Source organism: Tetrao urogallus, assembly GCF_951394365.1.
Source record: "Tetrao urogallus genome assembly, chromosome: 10".
Lineage (NCBI taxonomy): Eukaryota > Metazoa > Chordata > Aves > Galliformes > Phasianidae > Tetrao > Tetrao urogallus.
Window position 1 is genome coordinate 8,487,048 of NC_136823.1, and position 18,607 is coordinate 8,505,654.

An 18,607-nucleotide genomic window follows, 5' to 3' on the forward strand; every position below is an offset into this window, starting at 1 on the left:
ATTCTGTGTTTGAGAACATTTTGAATTTCAATTAAATTAAACTGACAGCCTTCTTATTAACTACTTTTTTTTTTTTTTTTTCAAATGCTTAAGGAATATTAACATTCTTATTTAACTAGGTGCTATCATTCATAGTAGTTGTTTTGCCAGCTCCTTTTCAAGTGTGGGACCGCTATTTTCATGGCTCACTGTGCACAACTGCAACTCCTCCCTGCATCAACTGGAAACTAAGAATGATTGTTCCCACATGTCCGTGCCAGCCAGTCCACAAGGATTTTTATTTACTAAAGCCTTGAGGCTACACAACTTAACTAACATGAGTTACCATAATACAACTGTAAAGTACCAAACCTACTTCAGAAACACAGCTCATGCCACACATGTATTATCCTTTTACTAAATGTTTAAATGGAACAGTACGTTTATGTCTGCATTTCAATGTTGTCCAATTTATAAAATGAAAAAGAAGCATTCACTTTAAAAGACTACAAAAACAGAAGCCACTAAACGGAATTCCATTAATTTTACCACTCCAGCTAGTTGAAAATACACCAAATAATATCTGAATCAAATTATCCAGGAGAAAATATAGCTGCAACTTTTTTTTTTTTTTTTCAGGAAATAATTTGTAAATATTTTTTACATCTAATAATGACATATTTTTCAAAAATGTTCACTGTCTGCAATACTTAATAATTTTAAGTATGGAAAGCACTAGAGAAATGTGAAGTACAGTGTAATCATATTATGTTATCATCTGGGACATCGTTTAACTACTTGTTGCGTTAGTTGATCTTATGTAGAGATTTTCCTAAGCATTATCAGTCAGCATTGACACCACTGATCTTTCACAGACTTGGATTCTTATTCATGTTTCCCACAGCAAGACCTTGAAGTTTCTTTCCTGCTAGAAGTTAAACAAGGAAGACAAAAATTAAAAAACCCACCATGTAACTAACAGGAAAATCTTATTTAGAATTTTGTCAAGACAACAATCAAGCCATTTGAGGTTTATTGCCAACATAAGCCTTTCCAAAGAGTTCTCGAGCACCACAGCTGCAGAAGCTTCTGTATTTCATCGTAACTTTTCTTCTGCAGAGGAGTAGAACAGACTAAGAATGCCTCTTTGCCCCTGCCACAAGATTGAGTTTGAAGGTTAAAAGCAATAGATTGTGAAATGAAAGCTCTGTTACTTATGTTAGAAAAAAAAGAAAAAGAACAACAAATCTCTTCAGTAGAGAAGGATGCCCCCAAAACTGAGTCACTAATATGAAAAAAAAAATGTTGTTGGCAGTTTCCATCCTTGAGCTCCAACACATAGACTGAACTACCCACATTATATTCCTGAATAGCATTCTTTACATCAAATTAATGCAACTTAAATCAGTCCTGTGTAAAAAATGAAAGACCTTACATTTCTATAACAAACTTTTACTTAGTAGTATGTGCCCTAAACAAGGGTGATTCATCATCTTCTTTAGTTTTTACCCCTATATAGCAGCAGACACAAAACACCACCCACCCACAGCCCATTTCACTTTCACAAACCATGAGAGCCATGTGCATTTGCCTTTAAGGTCAGCCATGGATCATGGGCCCCTGTCTCCCTTCAGTCACCACATTTAGCAATTTATGTCTTCCTTCCAGTGACTCCACCCCTTTTCCCTGCCCGTTTCTTAAGCATAAAAAATACCTCCCTGCAAATAAATGCAAAAGTACCTCCATCAGCACACTTACTCATGAAATAAGAAATAGCCAAAGAGCAGAAAGGATCCTTTGTAAAGCAGTCTTACCAAAATTCCACTCAAAATATCTCCAGTAACAGCAAAAGTTTTAAAATTGTAGATAACAGCACTAGAATTTGTCTAATCATTCTCATTCACTATAATCAAACCTAACTGAAGCTTAATTTATCTTATCACAGTATATTTTACTTTAAAAATGCCATTTAGGCTAATTGAATTATTTTATAAAACAACAAGGTAATGTGCTGTTTCTGACTGAAATAACCTGTTACATCTTATTATTTCGAAGTTACAAAGCCTTACGTTTGAAGTGATAACAAATGTCAACATTGTAACAAAGTAAAGCAAAGGTTTTATTCCAAATATTCGGCACTGTCTGCATTCTCCTTCTCTTTACACAGAGAATTGCCAAGAAGTCAATGACTTCCCAGCCTCTCTTTATAAAAAGATTCATTTTAAAAGAGAAATGGATTGCAATAAATCTCTACTATCATCATCTTTCCTCTTCAATTTTATTATTTTTTCTGTTTTAAAACGCAGATGCTCAGATTTTACTAATCCTTCTCCATCGGTAAGACTAAGCTTATAATTTACAAAATTTCTTTGTGGAGGCATTCAGATTTCACAATTCCACAAAATACATCTGCCAGTTTATGTATATGCTACCTAAAGCAGTGATACACTGCAATGCTAAGGTAACTTCTGTCAGAGCTGCTTCTGAAATTGAGGAATTTCAGAAATTCTGAAATATTTTTCTCCACTGAGATACACAGCTGAAGTGAATGCATTCGCACCAATTTACATCAGATTTCTTCCTGATGGTAAGAGCAGAAGTTAAATACCAGCATACAAACACAGTATCAAGCTGTACCATCTTTCACTTTTCCAAGTAACAGTAGTCAAATTTGTTTAAATCAAAAAGGATCATTTGAGCTATTTAACCCCCTTCCTATTCTTTAAAAGACTTCACTTTAAACTGTAACATATAACGCTTCTACACAACGGCAAAGAAAATCTAATCTAACATCCTTCCTTTTAGCAATTCTCTGTGAAGTGACATTTTCAGTATTCTGTAGCTGGAATAGCCTGACCTTGGCTCACTTTTATCTGACCTCAGCGTTGTCACATCATTAATAAGCACAGAATCAAAACAAAGGCTATACACATCAGGGCAAGAAAAGTTTGCATGGTTTGGCTCTATTATCATATGTACCCTTAAAATGAAACAAAATGAAATGCATATAGCAGAGGTGGTGAACCTTCTAAGAACTGGCTCCAAGCTTTTTTCCTGGCAATAAACTATTTTCAGACCTCCCAACTCTGGCCACCATGATAGTTATTGCTTTACAGGATTATACTCTTTTGTTTCAGCCGTCAATAAAAACTTTAGATGATAGCTTTTTAAGTCAAAGAAGCCTATAAAAAAAACACTGCCATCACTAAGACAATGGAAAAACAGAACGAAAAGCACATCATGTTTAGATCTAGACTTAACATACTCACTGTTGGTTTTAGTAATTTTCTCTGAGCATGTGACAAAAATCCTTTGTATCTGAAATCTTTTCCACTTACCTTTTTTCAAAGCATATTAACTATGTTCATCAAAAATTCCAGATGTCCTCTGCTATTATACGTAAATACCCAGAAAACACTGGTGATGCTTTTCAGCAGTAGTTAATATTCTGCAGAGACTAAAAGATCATTATATCTCTGCCTGCACTTCATCTTTTACTACTAAAACAAATTGTTATTATAAGCTCCAATTTAAACTATCCTTGAAAAAAAATGTTTTAATTTTGGTGACATCATGAAAAACCCAATACTGGATCCAGTGCTGTTCAACTCATTATTTATCTGGATGATGGGAGCAACATAAGGTCCCAGAAAGTTTGCTGATGACAGAAAACTGGGAGGATACATCAGAGGCCATCCTGCCAGGCAGAGGGACTGAAGAAAAGGGCTGATGGAAACATTCATATTGATGCTATCGCTTCACATGCAGCTGCTGCATCCAAAACCTGAAGACAGCCTTAGAATACTATTATTAAGGCAAATAATAAAAGTCTTGTTATAAAGCAATTAAGATCAAATAAAAAAAAAATATTTTAGTACAAAATTTACTGAACTGAATTAATTAGTATAAGGTGATTACAAAGTAATCCTGTTTAGGCAGGGAGTCAACACTGCAACACTTCAGCTCAGGATTAGAACTGACCTTTTCTGGTTACTTTTACTTCTAGAAAGAAGCCCTCCCAGGCAGCTTGTTTTATGAGCTTGTTTTAGGACAGCATGAAATTCTACAGTGATAATTAACAAAATATATTCTGCAAAAAGAAGAATTGGACATGCAGAAAGAAAGGAGTGGGGCTTAATGCAGGCCAAGAAGTTATTAACTGTACTCATCTGGGAACTACAAACAATACCTTGTACAGTACAAAATTCCTTCCATAATGCTTTCCACCTGCTGGAGGGCTGCCATTCACCCTGCATCTCCCCACAGCTGCTTTTCCATCTACTGCTGGAACCAAACACCGTCCCTTCAGATAAGACCTGAGGCCTGAAGATTGAAGATTCATGTGCTATAAGCAGACAAAATCTTTTCCTAATTCTACACTGCAGAAAAAACCTGCTACGTTCAGAATCAATGTTGTATTACAGCCATAGTACAGATTAGCTTTTTCAGCTTTAAACCCAGGTCTCGGAGAGTGCGCAGATGACAAAATCATATTTTAATTCCATATCCACCTTCAATGGTGGATGCATGTGCATCTATGTAAAGCACACTTGCTCATTTTCAAGTGTTTAGCAAGTTGAACCCTATTCTTAATGCACTGAAAGACCCTCTGCGCCATCAGCTCTCTTGGCTCTCATGTTGCGTACAAGAGAAGTACAAGCTTCCTTAAAGGATCTTTTGCTTTTTTGTTGTTTGATTTAACAAATCTTAACACTTACATCAGAAACCAAGTACCTATGGCCTTTTCCGATACATAGGATTACATCTATATCACATTTGGTCTCACACACAGCCTGTGGGAAATGTAGAATTTCCCACAAAGATTCACAAGATTTTTCCCTTGAAAGTTTATTGAACCACACTCTCTAAACTGAAGAAGCTCCTTTTAAAAGACAAGACATTCACAAGTACTAAAGAAAGACACAACTGAGCTATATGAAGATTATATCTGCGGAACGGTTATACAAAAGACTTCCCACAAAACTAAGAGTAGGTAAAAGGGAGTTTAGAACAGATTTACTAGATCTACACCATTATGAACTTTCCTGTCAAAGTTGTAATTCTAGTTTATTTCTGTCATTCATAATAAAATGATTTTCATATGTTTCAGGAAACATCTCAGTAACAGGAAAATGCAGTCAGAAGACACAAATTTGCTAACTGAAATGCAAAATTAAAATAACTATTTAATTTTTATTGTTGTATTTTGGCCCACAGCCCAGTCAAAAGATATAAGGAGCAAGTAAGCGTGCAAAAGAAATAAGAGAAAGAAGTAGGCAGTTCCATCCTGAAAAAGACAAAATACAAGCAGCACAGACAGCTTGATTTCAACCGTCTCATAGCTAACACCACACCTCAAAGTTTTTGGCACCCAATGAATGGGCCCTAGTTCATAACTTTTACTGAGATGCCTTCTTGCAGTTTATGTTCTTTCTGGTTCTGTTTAAACGGTGATAAGAAGCAATGTAACCAATCTACACAGACTGCTGTCCAGCTTCTGCACTGCTCAGGGTTCCAGCACATTTCTACAGGATAGCCATAGTTTAACAGAATCTCTCCAATAAACCAGTCTGGAAGTTGTAATATACTAGTTTGTGGGAAAGAGGCACTTTTGACCAGAACTCCCTAACATATCAAAGAGTGGTAAAAAATTTGCTAAAATCCTGAGCATTTTCCAAATATGTGATTAATGCACCATTACAATAAGCACATCAGCTATGCAGCAGCTTTATTTTCTGATCTATGGATTTACTTGGACACAAGTAATACATTTGTTGTTCTTGATTGTCAAAGAAAGCAAATAACATTCTTACATACTTATATATCAATTTGTAATAAATACTCTGCTTGATTATATGATTATTATTTTATTGTGGTTTTTTTTTTTACCACTGCCCATCTGCCAGCAGTAAGATTGTGATGTCTTGAATACATGCTGGTCTGATAAAGAATTAGGAAATCAAATTAGTGGAGAGCCACCAGAATTCAGCATTATCCTCAGCAGCACAATAGGTACTACAAACCTTGCAAAACAGATTTGCGCAGTTGAAGATCATGTTAGACTCTCATACTTTAAGTAACATACTTCTCTGAAAAGAAACCAGCTGCACTGTGTAACTGAATTTCACTGACATTTGTGCCCTTGAAAGGGGTACACACCTTAAAGTAAAATAAAAAGAAGTAATCTAAATAGTACTGTATGTTCCAAGTCTATGAAGTGGGTTTGTTTGCTTAAAAAAAAAAACAAACAAACAAACAAAAAAAAAAACAGACAATGCTTTTAACACTGGATTCCATTAAATGTAATAACCACCTCAACCCTGTATTCCATTCCCCATATTTTTATGATCTGTTTTTGTAGATACACACATAACTCGTGCATTGACCCAAATTAAAGAATGGAACTAACTTACACTTTTTAAATCAAAGACTGTTGCATTGGAAAGAACCACAGATTAATATCAGGTACCCTTGTACAGACCCCTTGAAAATTCATTAGGACATTAATTCTTCAGACTAGATTTAGAAAAGCATCAGACCAGAGCAGTCAAAACCAAACTCAGTAATCTGACAGATGGAAAAATGAAATCACAACAATCAAGCCAATTGGCCATAGTTCCACCTTGAACCCAAAGAGAATTAGACACAGTTTCTCAAATTGCACTCACAGATACTTTTAAAATAAATTAGATAAAAAGATCTGGTGCGTGACCTAATACATAGATAAATATAGATATAGGTATCAAATAGATTGATATTTCAAGGGCTTAAAATTATTTCTATACTATACTTCAACAAATTGTCTTCTATACAGACTTCAAACAAATATGATCAGCTCAATAAACATTATTAACTAAACATTCATATCACATTTTATGTTCAGAAGATACCATACCTCTGTCTGAAGTATGGCAGCTCTCTGTTCTTTGGCAGTAAGTGACTCTTTAAGCACTTCAATGTGTTGCTTGCAATCTGAATTCTGATTGCTAAGGGTTTCAAGCTTAGTTTGTAAGGCAAGAAGTTCTGATTCTTTCTTTGAGAGTTCTTGTTTCAGTTGGTCAATCTGTAACGGGGAAAGTAAACAGTTTAATTGTTAATTTTATTTTCAATTCATGGTTGCACTTGAAATCTGGAAAGTGAGAATGAACAAAATAATAACGTAACTCATCTTCTGTAAATTCTGGATAAGAATTAAGATGCGAACTGTTAACATGGTCACAACCTCACGTAATTTCAAGCACTCTGTTTTAAGAATGATTGTCATGCTCTCGCTGAAATTAAAAAGGAAACTCTTAAAGCTTAAATATGGTGATTTGGACTATAAATTAACCAGAGAACTCACTTAAGTTCAAAAGAATTTATCCTGTGTGAGGTAAGTCTGACAGGATAGAAAACATACATAGGAAAAAAAGTTTTCATAAAAGTATAAATTCAATCCAATAGCCTATTCCTTCCTTGTGACTTAAGTTATCACTGGTTCAAATGAATCAAGGCTTTTAGGAGCCTGATGAGAAAAAGCAGGCATCTTAGTAAAGAGAGGAAAAAAAGATTAGAAGAAATTTAACATTACTCTTCTTGCAGACTTGCTGCTGCCCACCATCCCCACCTCCATTTTTCCTTTCTGGCCATTCCTACAGAATTCCAGGTACTAGAAAAGCCAAGCCAAAGAGATTAGCTTAAGAGAAGTCTGAAGAAAACGTTAGGAAAAAAATTCCGAGTAAAACATCTGTGAGACTGCATGTAAAAACGTATCCTAGGGGAAACAGCAGAAACACGTTCTTATATCAGTCTGGACATTAGGAAATACTACTTTTCTCAAAGACTGGTCAGGCAGTGGAACGGGCTGCCAGGGAGGTGGTGGAGTCACCAACCCTGGAGGTGTTCAAGGAACATTTGGATGTTGTGTTGACGGATATGGTTTAGAGAGGACTATTGGTGATACGTGGATGGTTGGACTGGATGATCTTGTCGGTCTTTTCCAGCCTTGGTGTTTCTGTGATTCTTAGGAAGGAGCTTCTGAATTTCAAAGTATATCAATAGATGTTATGGAACTGTGATCATTCTTCCCCTTCCATAATGCTAAGTAGGAGGGGTGGCCACAGAATACAAAAGAGTGGTAGATTTAGAATGTGCAAATCTGAACAAAGCACTGGACAAGAAAAGAGTGATGCTAACATATGGCAAATTAGGTGACATGTAACTGTATTTTTTAAAGTACCGTGACGTAATACTGGTCACCAGATGAGTTCAGATAGATCATCTCATGAGAATTATTTGAAATAAGAATCCTGAATACATCTGCATAGTTCAGGGAAACCTTGTTTCCTTTATACTTGGAAAGTTTTCTTGATGACTTTAAGTAGACCTACAGACCTTTGAAATTCAAGTTTCATTTCTGCAATGATTATAGAAGTGCTATAACAGTGGTTTTTATTCTCTTAATTGCATCCCAACAGACATTTGGATGCAAGAAGTCTAGAAGGCCTAGATAGGTTATTCAAAAGGAGAGAATAATAAAATATATGTATGTATTCATATGTATGTATGTATACCCATATGTTGATCCCACTGAGCTTTAATTCTAAAGATTCACCGATTAAATACTGCATAGTGCAGTCACTAGAAATATTTTCTGCTGATTAAATTATTTCTTTGATATTTAGTTATGCACTTTTCTACGTTTTGTTTCATTACATATTAAATAAAAATACTATTTCTTCCAAAAATATATTCCATATGCATGACAATACATTTATTCCTTATTTCTCTCCATAAATCTCAGTACATCTGCATACATGGTTAAGGTACTTGGCCAGCCAACCCTGAGCTACTGTATGAAATCAAGAATCCATGCAAGAACTAAAAACAATCATTAATCATCTTCACAATCTTGAAATATCAAAATAAGAAAAGCGGCATACAAAAATAATAATAATAATAAAAACAGATGTCAAGAAAATATTAAAAAGGGCAGTTAGGAAAGTGCAAGAGAGAAAATCCTCTTAAAAGCAAACCACCTTCTTCCATCCCTTGCCAGAACATGTAATCAAATATGGAAACTGAGACACAAACGTATATGAAATGAACAGTGGGAAAATCTGTCTACAGTATATGAAGACAAAAAATAGATCTGTAGCCAACTTGAATTTCATCACATGCATTACTTGAGGCCTACGTGAACATCAGAAACACTTAATCTCTCCTAGAAAGTCTTCCCATTTTTTTCGAGGATACAACCCACACTCTGAGAAATAATCAACCTCTTTCCAAAAGCTTGATTTTCATCACAGGTATGTTCTTTGTGTTTCAGAAACAGCATTTGTTCTTTCATTTTGGCTACAAGACCCAGAAATAGACAGAAGTTTAAAAATTGGCTATAACTCTCAAAAAAAATCTGTGGTAAATAATTATTCCTTTGGCTGATGTTTAATTAAAGAATAAAGATAAAAATGTACTAAAACTTCAATTTTAAAAATAATGTATCAAAAATATCAAAGGTATAGGAAAAAAACACATTACTTCTAAAGACAAGTTTTTATTTTTGGGTATATTCACTTTCTAAAAGCCCTGCAGAAACTATTAGCCTGTAAAAAAAAAAAAAAAAAAAAAAAAAAAAAAAAAACTTGAATGGCCTGAAGCCATTTTCTTTCCTGCAGATGTACAGACATTTTCACTTTGTAATAATAAGTGGTATAGAATATCAACAGTATGATTCAGTGAAATCTTCCAATAAAAAAAAGAAAGTGAGAACATTTTTGTACTTTATACAGACCACAATGAAAAGTCTACGCACTACAGCACTGACAGAGCTCTGATCATGACCTTCCCATTTCACGTATTTAATTTGCCTGTCGCCACTTTTCCTATGTTGCCCCCTATGACTTTCACCTCCTCTGCTGAAACTCTAGTTCCTTTGCCTACTCTCTCAATTAATAATTGTCATTTCCTTAGATACTAGCTTTTCCATACAATTATTATCCTTTTTCTTATATTATTGATTTACATAGCAAAAGTCTTATGTGACATTACATAGAGAAAAAAGCAAGCAAACAAAAACAATCAGAGCATTTTCCCTGAATATTGCATAGCTTAAAATCAAAGGCCTAAATCTTTAAGTCAATAATTCTATTAAATGAAACAATGCTGATTTATACATCATAGGAGTCTGAGGTTTTTTGTGACAAATGATACCTGCTTTTTAGTATGAAGAAATTAAGTGAAAGAACAGCAATGCAAGTGAGGTGAAGCGGCTGCATAAGGTAAATTAGACACTTATGTGTAGTTTCTAAAGTCTGTATTGTGCAAGCCCTTGTTTTTGGTGTAAAGTGGTTTTTTTGGGGGGTGGGAGGGTTGGTTGGTTTGGATTTCTTGGTGCATTGTTTAGAGGTTTGATTGTTTTTTTTACGTTTTTATAACAGATCCAGATCTGTCCTCAAAAAAATGGTGTAATTTTTTTAGCTTATTTCTTTTACAGTATCACCTAGAACTTCTTCTTTCAAATAACGTAAAAAGTAATTGTACATAAATGCTAATTACAAAGAGCTTGTTATAGTTCACTTAAACAATTATTAAAACTCAGCTCTAAAAGCAGAGCTGAACTGTCACTAGATTTTCCTACTCGTTCTTGTAAAGAACATGAGAACTCCAAAACTCAGAGAACTACTTGAATTCCAGTGTAAACTCTTGCCTGTAAAATTCATCAATATTTCTTTAAATATTTGAGTGCTTATTCAAATGGGGGAAGGTAGTCGTAGCTCTCAAAAATGCATATTGTTCTATTTGTTTTCTTTAACTCCTTATTACGGATATTGAAACATCATATCCTTAATGCAATACCATAACGGTAATACCCGTCCACTCAAATACAAAGTAGAGCAACATTAACTGGACAAGAAAAAAACATAAAGCAAGTTTTCTCACTTCTATAATTTTCTATTTCACAGCAAGTCAAAATTTAAGCTATAATAATTGGGAGGATTGATTATTAAAAATGATTAAAATTATTAAAGAAATTATCTCCAATATTCTCTGTCATTCATGTGCAATAAATAAAATTCTATATTGGCCTCCATTTAACATTTCTCATTTAATGAAATGAACAGCAGCTATAAAGCAAGTTATATTTCAAGAATAAATGTGAAGTATTAAGAGCTTTATAAGCACCTAAGACTGCTAACTGTGAAAAGAGCTTTGTTCCATTCTTTGCCATCAATCAGGAATTCTTAATCAGAATTTATCAACAATCTCTCATTAAATAGATTGAGTATAAGGCTTGTTTGCTGACAACTACATAAATATTTTTCCACCTTGAATTGTTCCAAGATGAATGATACAATAATATCTTCTGCTAAAAATCCCTACTTTAAGAAGTAAGGACTGGTAAAAGAAAACAGACAAAATTTCATCAGAATGCGACATTCATCAAAGATCAGAAGATTGTGAAAAAACATCTTTAACAATCTTCTCATTCATATGTTTTCTGCATGACAAAAATCTCTACTGAACCTCTTCATCTCCAAGATATTAGAAAATTAACAAAATAATAGACATTTTACAATATTTTTAATCATTTGATTCGCTGAGATGTTTTAGGAGTTTTATAGTAAATTAGTAAAACTGAATTGCTTCAAATTTAACCAGAACTTTAGCTACTCCTAAGCTACTGAGCTACTTATTTGAACTTAAATAATACATCGTTTGAATTTTCAGCATTTTGGTTTTTGTTTATTTTTATAAAATTGGATTATTTCCACATGGTACTAACGCTCCCATTTCCTCAGCAGTGTAAATCCATGTAAGTTAAAATATGCTCAGATGTCCCAAGAAAGCATAATCTCCTATGATGTAGTTTAAAAGTTTCATAGAATTCAACAAGTCTTTATCAGTGACAGAGTGCAATCAAGTGTCTGCTCGATCGCAGGTTTGCTGATGACACCAAGCTGTGAGTGTAGTTTATACAATAGAAGGAAGGGACACCACCCAAAGGGACCTGGACAAGCATGAAAAGTGGGTTTAGGGGAATCTAATGAGATTCAAGAAGTCCAAATATAAGGTGTTGCACATGGGTCAAGTCAATCTCTGACATGACAACAGTCTACATCTACAAGAAAAATGTAGAGCTGTTTGAGTAGGTTCAGAAGAGAGACAAGAAGGTGATCAGAGGGCTGGAGCTACTACCAAAACTTAAATTTGTATAGATAAGGATGGTTGTATCAGCTTACATCTCCATATTTTAAGCAAGAGCCATAATTCATTACTTATTGTTTCATGAACAGAATGTTCAAGGTGGAGGACTAGGAATAAACCAATACAAATACTAACATTATGTATAATTTACTACAATTCTAAGGCAACTATAAAAACTGTAGTTTTTCTAATTTTCTAAAGTAGTTTTAGAACTCACAAGAAAGTGTATTTGGAGAGAATTCATCTTTACCTAGAAAGCAGCTGAGTAGGTTGAAATTTAAGGAAGTAAAGAGTCCAGGCAGACACAAAGCTTTAATTCTGATGTATTTTAAAATAACTATAAGGCTTTTACCAAGAAAATGTGTATTCCACCACTACGTACTTACAATCTGATTGTCAGCCCAATTATCTATGTACAATGATTTTAAATGAAGGGTACATTGCAGGAACAAAGTCATTAAATTGTAAGTTTTTAAAATACAAAAAAAAAAAAAACCCTTAATTTCATATAACCTAAGGAGCAGCAGTCCTTATTGTAAAACTTCTATCAAATATAAAAGCACAAATAAAATTGTTCCAAAATGCTGCAAATCAAAATAATGAAATAATTAAAAAAAAAGAACAGCATTAAAACATACAAAATAAAGGGAAAAGGGAACATGGTGTAAAAACTAATGATTGCAGTTGTCTCAGCAGGAGCACTGGAATAGACTCCTCCTTACCTCTCATAAGTTAATATATAAATGAATTTTTATTTCACTGAAATACTTCACTCTTCTACAGCGACAGTACCATATAGCAGAGAATTGCCAATAGGAAACATCCAGACATGCTAGTGCTGGAAAGAGTCTAGTTAAAACTTTTGTTCACATTATTTAACCAATGTTAAGATATTAATAGATTTTACCTTGTTTTTCATGAACTTCGAGTGACTCTTGTAAACTTCTATTTGTTTGATTTCTTCTTCTCGATCTTCTGTATTCAGAACTCCATTTGTCTTTAACATCTGTATCTCATCTTCAAGGTCTCTTATATTGCGCTCAAGTGAAGCTATTTTTGTATCCTATATTATACAAAAAAGAATATTGGAAATTATATGAATCTTGTATTTAATACGTAACAAAATTATTTCTGTACTTACAGAAATAACAAATAATAAGATTGTAAAAATACATAGTAAAAATACAGATTGCATATACACTGTCATAAACTATGAGTAATTCCATTGAAATCAGTTATACAGATTTTACATCTCTTTCATAAAAAAAAAAAAAAAAAAAAAAAAAAAAAAACAACCACCAGATCAGTACAATCCTACATTACATTGTACCACCTATAGAGAACACATCCTGGTTAGAATCATCTCTTTGTTCCTCCACAGTTAGGAATGACAGGAGAACGGAAGAAGCCCTTTATTCTGAGCTTGCATTTGGATGACGTATATTCTTTATACTCCTAACCACTTGGTCCTGGCTATAATTCCAAGCTCTTAAACACAAAGGCTAAGTTTAGTCTAGAGAGGCTTGTCCATCAGAACTGCAGGAAGATAGGCCACTTTATTATGTGAACTGGTCTAAGGCAATTTGCAAGTTTCATCAGGGTTTCTACTTCTGCCTGCTGTCATCGGGAACAAAGGTTGTTTCCTCACATTGTTTTCCTCCACCACATCACCAAGAGGAGATTTAGCACTTTTTATTATGAGTCTCGAAAATAAATAAACCCAAGAAACCACAAGCACTAAAAAAATTCTGTATCACAGGCAATAGTTGCCACGTGTGCCAGCACAGTTGTGACAGCATCCAGTGATTTTGTTGATGTTGTTGCCAGTCATTTGGAAATTGAATAAATCTCTTCAGTGAGAGTCAGAAATATATCCGTATTAATAGAAAAGAGGAAAAAAAATTATATGATTCCACCAACCAGGAGAACTTCCAATTAGGACCAATATGGGACTTCCAATGGTTTTAAGTGGTTGATGTCTTTGTAAGGCCACTCTCTTTGAAAAATCATGACAGAACTGTCAGAGATTCTTAACAACTAGAGAAAGGCAAATGTTGCACTCATCTTAAGAAGAGACAAAAAGAATTAAACTAATTGAACGATAGGCACAGCTTCACTACAGACCTTGGGAAGTCTTCTTGCACAATATTTTTCATAGCATGAAGGCGAAGACATTTTGGAACAGTCGGTATTGATCTGCCAATGGTAAATCATTCCTGACCAACCCAGTTGCCTTTACAGATAAAATGATTATGCTTGTGGATGAGGAATGAAGGGTGACTGTCATTCACCTCAGCTCTAGCAAGACTTTGGAATCAACCTCCCACAGCATTCTTGTGTCCAAGTTACGGTCTGTATGGGTGATCAACTGGCAAGGGAAAAAAAAAGGTTTTATGATCAGGGTTAGAGCTGCTAATTGCTTGTTCTCTTCCTGGAAGAGTAATAAGGAGAATATCGTGAAGTCCATGCTGGGACCTCTGGCATTTTTTAGTGTCCTGAAAGGTGTGGCAAAGCACTTATCTGTAGATACAACAAGCTGGGAGACCCATGAAAATACTTAAGAGGCACCTAACAGACCAATACAGACAGGACCAATGGGCAGACAGGAACCTTAGATAACTCAGCAAAAACAAAGTCTTGCACCAGGAAAAGAATAAGTCCTTGCACCTGTATCCATGAGGGACTGACTGCCTTGGGAGCAGTTCAGCTGCTCTTCAAAAATGACCTTGATGAAGGGATAGAATGCATTCTCAGCATGATTATACAAAGCTGGGAGGAGTGACTGGCACACTAGAAGGCTGTGCTGCCATTCAGCAAGATCTGGACTGGCTGAGAGGTGAGTGGGCAAAAACCTTATGAGGTTCAACTATGGCAAGTGCTGAGTCCTACAACTGGGGAGGAATAACTACATGCATCAGTACAGATTAGAGGCTGATTTGCTGGAGAAGATGTCTGCAGAGGAGGACCTGACTTTCCTGGTGGACAACAGATTAACCATTAGCCAGCAGTGTGAACTAGTGGCCAAAAAGTCCAGTGGTATCCTGAAGTGCACTAGAAAAAGCATGGCCAGCAGGTTGAGGTGATCTTTCCCTTCTACTCTGCTTTGGTAAGATCCCAGCTGGAGTACTGATCTAGCTCTGGGTTCTTCACTTCAAGAAAGGCTGGGAACTTATAGAAAGAGTCCAGAGGAGAGCCACAAAGATGACTGAGGGCCTGCAGCATCTCCCATATGAAGAGAAGCTGAGAGTCCTGGAGCTGTTCAGCCTGGAGAAGAGAAAGCTGAGAGATGATCTTATTGATACTTATCAATATCTAAAGGGTGGGAATCAAGTGGCTGGGGCCAAGCTCTTTTCAGCGGTTAGCTAGCAACAGTACAGGGGGCAATAGGCAGAGACTGAAATATAGGGAGTTTCATAAGAACAGGGGGAAAAACTTTACTGTGAGTGGGACAAAGCACTAAAACAGGCTGCCCAGAAAGGCCATGAAGTCTCCTTCTCTGGAGATATTCAAAACCCACCTGGAAGCTTTCCTGTGTAACCTACTGTACAGGACATGCTCTAGCTTGGACTAGATGATCTCCAGAAATCACTTCCAACTCTTGTGATTCCATGATTCTGTGAAAAGGATTGTAATATCCCAGTGGACACAGCAAGTTTAACAGGAGTCAGCAACAGATGCTGGCAGTAAAAGCAGCAAACAGTATCCTTGGCAGCATACACACTAAGCAGATCAAGGAAAGAGAGATATGTTAGACTGCACTTACAATCCTGCAATCAGTTTAATGCCCTGCAGTACAAGACATTAAACCTGATGTTAAACCTGAGTGAGCCTAGCATAGGGGCAAGAGGACTGGAGCACATAACCGCAGAGGAGAGGCTGTGGAAATTAAGCTTGTTCAGCCTAGGGAAGAGAAGGCTTCAAGGGGGGCTGAGCATAGCCTTCCAGTACCTACAAGTATTATAGCTTGAGAAAAAGCACTGGAAAAGGTTGCCCACAGAGGCAGTATAACCCATTCTTGGAGGTTTTCAAGATTTGATATGATAAAGCCTCAGGTATCTCCCTCATTACTCACACAGTAATTGTAGTACAGTGACCTTATGCCAGTCTGATCCCACTGACTGTATGTACATGTTCAGTGTCTTGCCAGTGAGTTCTACTAAGGATTTGAGCAACTTCAATTATTAAGGCCATCTTCAAAAACGGCTTTGCAATACTATTAATTGTAGAAGCAAGTAGATGTGTTTCCCACACATCATTACTTGCCTTTTCTGCACTATTCATAACCAAATTAATGTCAAGTAAAATCTGAAAGTCTTTATCAGATCTCATTCCTTTAATGCATGTGTAAAAAAAAAAAAAAAATAATAATAATAATAATAATAATAAAAAAAATCTATTAAGCCCCATTCCATAGAAAACACCATACTATGAATGTAGCAAGCTACAGAACACAAATCTCATTCCCGATATTTAGATGAAAATTAACAGAGGAAAACCGTGTTTCTTCCATGGAAAAACTGTGCTTTCATTCAACAGTTTTGTTCCGTCACACAGTCAAAACCACAGCAAACAAGTAAGTCTATCGTGATAGAGTTCAAATGCAAAGAGAATGGCTCAGAAATGGATAACAGGATAAGAACTTGCTCACAGCTGTACAAAATGGTCACAGAATATTTTATATGCATCAGAATCCTGGTTTTATACATAGCCACTTATCATTTGGACAAACTGGTAATTCTGCAAATACACAGAGAGGCTGCTGGTTTGCCCATCAAACCTGAAGGTTTTCCTGCCTGCACAGTTGCTGGAAAGCAAGGAACATCACAGGTCGAGGACAGCACAGACAGTCTGGAGCTCCCATTGGGTACTGCCACAGAGGTAGCTGGGTTGGCTTACATGAAGGACAGAAAGTCACATAGCTTTGCTTTCACTGGAAATTTTGACAGAATAGGCATATTCCCATAAAAATTTCCTGATTCCACTGAATCAGCATTTTCCCACAGTAAACTTCAATTGAAATACTTTCAGTCAGCCCTTGTTGTGGCACGGGGTCTGGCAAACTTTCAGGAACTGAAATAGAAACAGATGCCATATTTCCTTCAAACCACTAAGACTTATCTGCATTAGCAGCATTCTAACAAACTAAGTTAGTCTGTTGAATCACAAAGAAGATTCCTTTGCAGCAATATTGTGAGACATGCTGGTATTAAGTGGTACTAACAAACATCTTCTGCACTCTACGATTTTGCATTTTTTCAGTCAAGCCTCCTAAATCTCTGTTGGTAAGACTATCCATTTCTTCCAGCAGTAATTGATACTTCATCTATTTTATTAAACAGTGTTTCAGACAATCTGCAAGAGAGGATAGGGCTTTATCTATCCTTGGTCTAGCAGAAGTTCAACTCTCTGGAACACGAAGCTCAACTTGTTTTTGCCCTGATGCTAACAAAGAAAACGACATTTCACAATGCAAAGGAGAGTGCTACTGCAGATGAGTTTCCATTCAGTAATGAGTCGTGTTTCAAGTTAACTTATAAATCCAATCCCTACCCCAAAAACAAGGAGCGACAGTACATTTCCTGAACGTTTAGGAAAGGACAAGTAAGGCAAAACTTTTGTAAAAAATACAGCATACCAGTCTTCTATTCTCTGAATTGGTAAGTAATGAATTGCTACACTTACACAATTTCAAATAGCAGATACATTTAACAAATTATGCCTGTGTTACTTGTAGGGCTTTCTACAAGGAATCAGCAGCAAATAAATGAAACATCACTTTTACTAGAACTTGCAAGTAAATGCAATATACACAAACTCTATATTCAACTAGTCTTACTATAAACTTTTTCAAACTAATATGGAGAATACTGGGGTTTATTTCCAAAGACAAGGGAAAGTGAAAGCTCATGCAGTCTTAAAAATAGGAGTATATTGCACTGCAAACACATAACACACATTTTCAGAACCAAATCCATACCTGAAATATCACAGCTGGATCAATACATAAAAGTGGCTCTTTCTGCAATCAAGGTAAACCATAAATATTTTGAATTACAGCTTGCTATTTTTAAAGAATTCAATTCTTGTTGCTAGAGTATATAAGTTTCAGAATAGTCAGTACTCTGCAGTTAGGCTTCACGCCTCATCATTAGGCATCTTATTTCTGACTTTCTCAGAATCACTGATTTAAGTCTGGAAATACATGAAAAAAATACTGAAATTTTGACCTGATTGAGGTGTTCGGGAATATTTCCACCAAGAATGAAATAATGAAGAATGTTTCCTTTCACTCTTTTTGATTTGTAAATGATTTTGAATGGTAAACAATTTGGATATGAGTCATAATCAAAGATCCCAGTCATAATCAAAGATCTGACATCTGCCTACAAACAAAATATAAGGATGCATGGGTGCAATGTCAATTAAAGGAATGTATTTCAAT

At 35.5% G+C, this 18,607-nt stretch overlaps 1 protein-coding gene across 1 annotated transcript in view; it reads right to left on the minus strand.

Annotated features, from left to right (window-relative positions):
• ERC2 (ELKS/RAB6-interacting/CAST family member 2) overlaps positions 1 to 18,607 on the minus strand; it is a gene marked incomplete at both ends in the record, with an annotated part of 356,767 nt that overhangs the window by 257,623 nt on the left and 80,537 nt on the right. The window contains 2 exons of the mRNA XM_079540281.1: positions 6,875 to 7,042; positions 13,073 to 13,228. Of these exons, the coding sequence (XP_079396407.1) occupies positions 6,875 to 7,042; positions 13,073 to 13,228 (324 nt within the window). The remainder of the gene's footprint in view (positions 1 to 6,874; positions 7,043 to 13,072; positions 13,229 to 18,607) is intronic.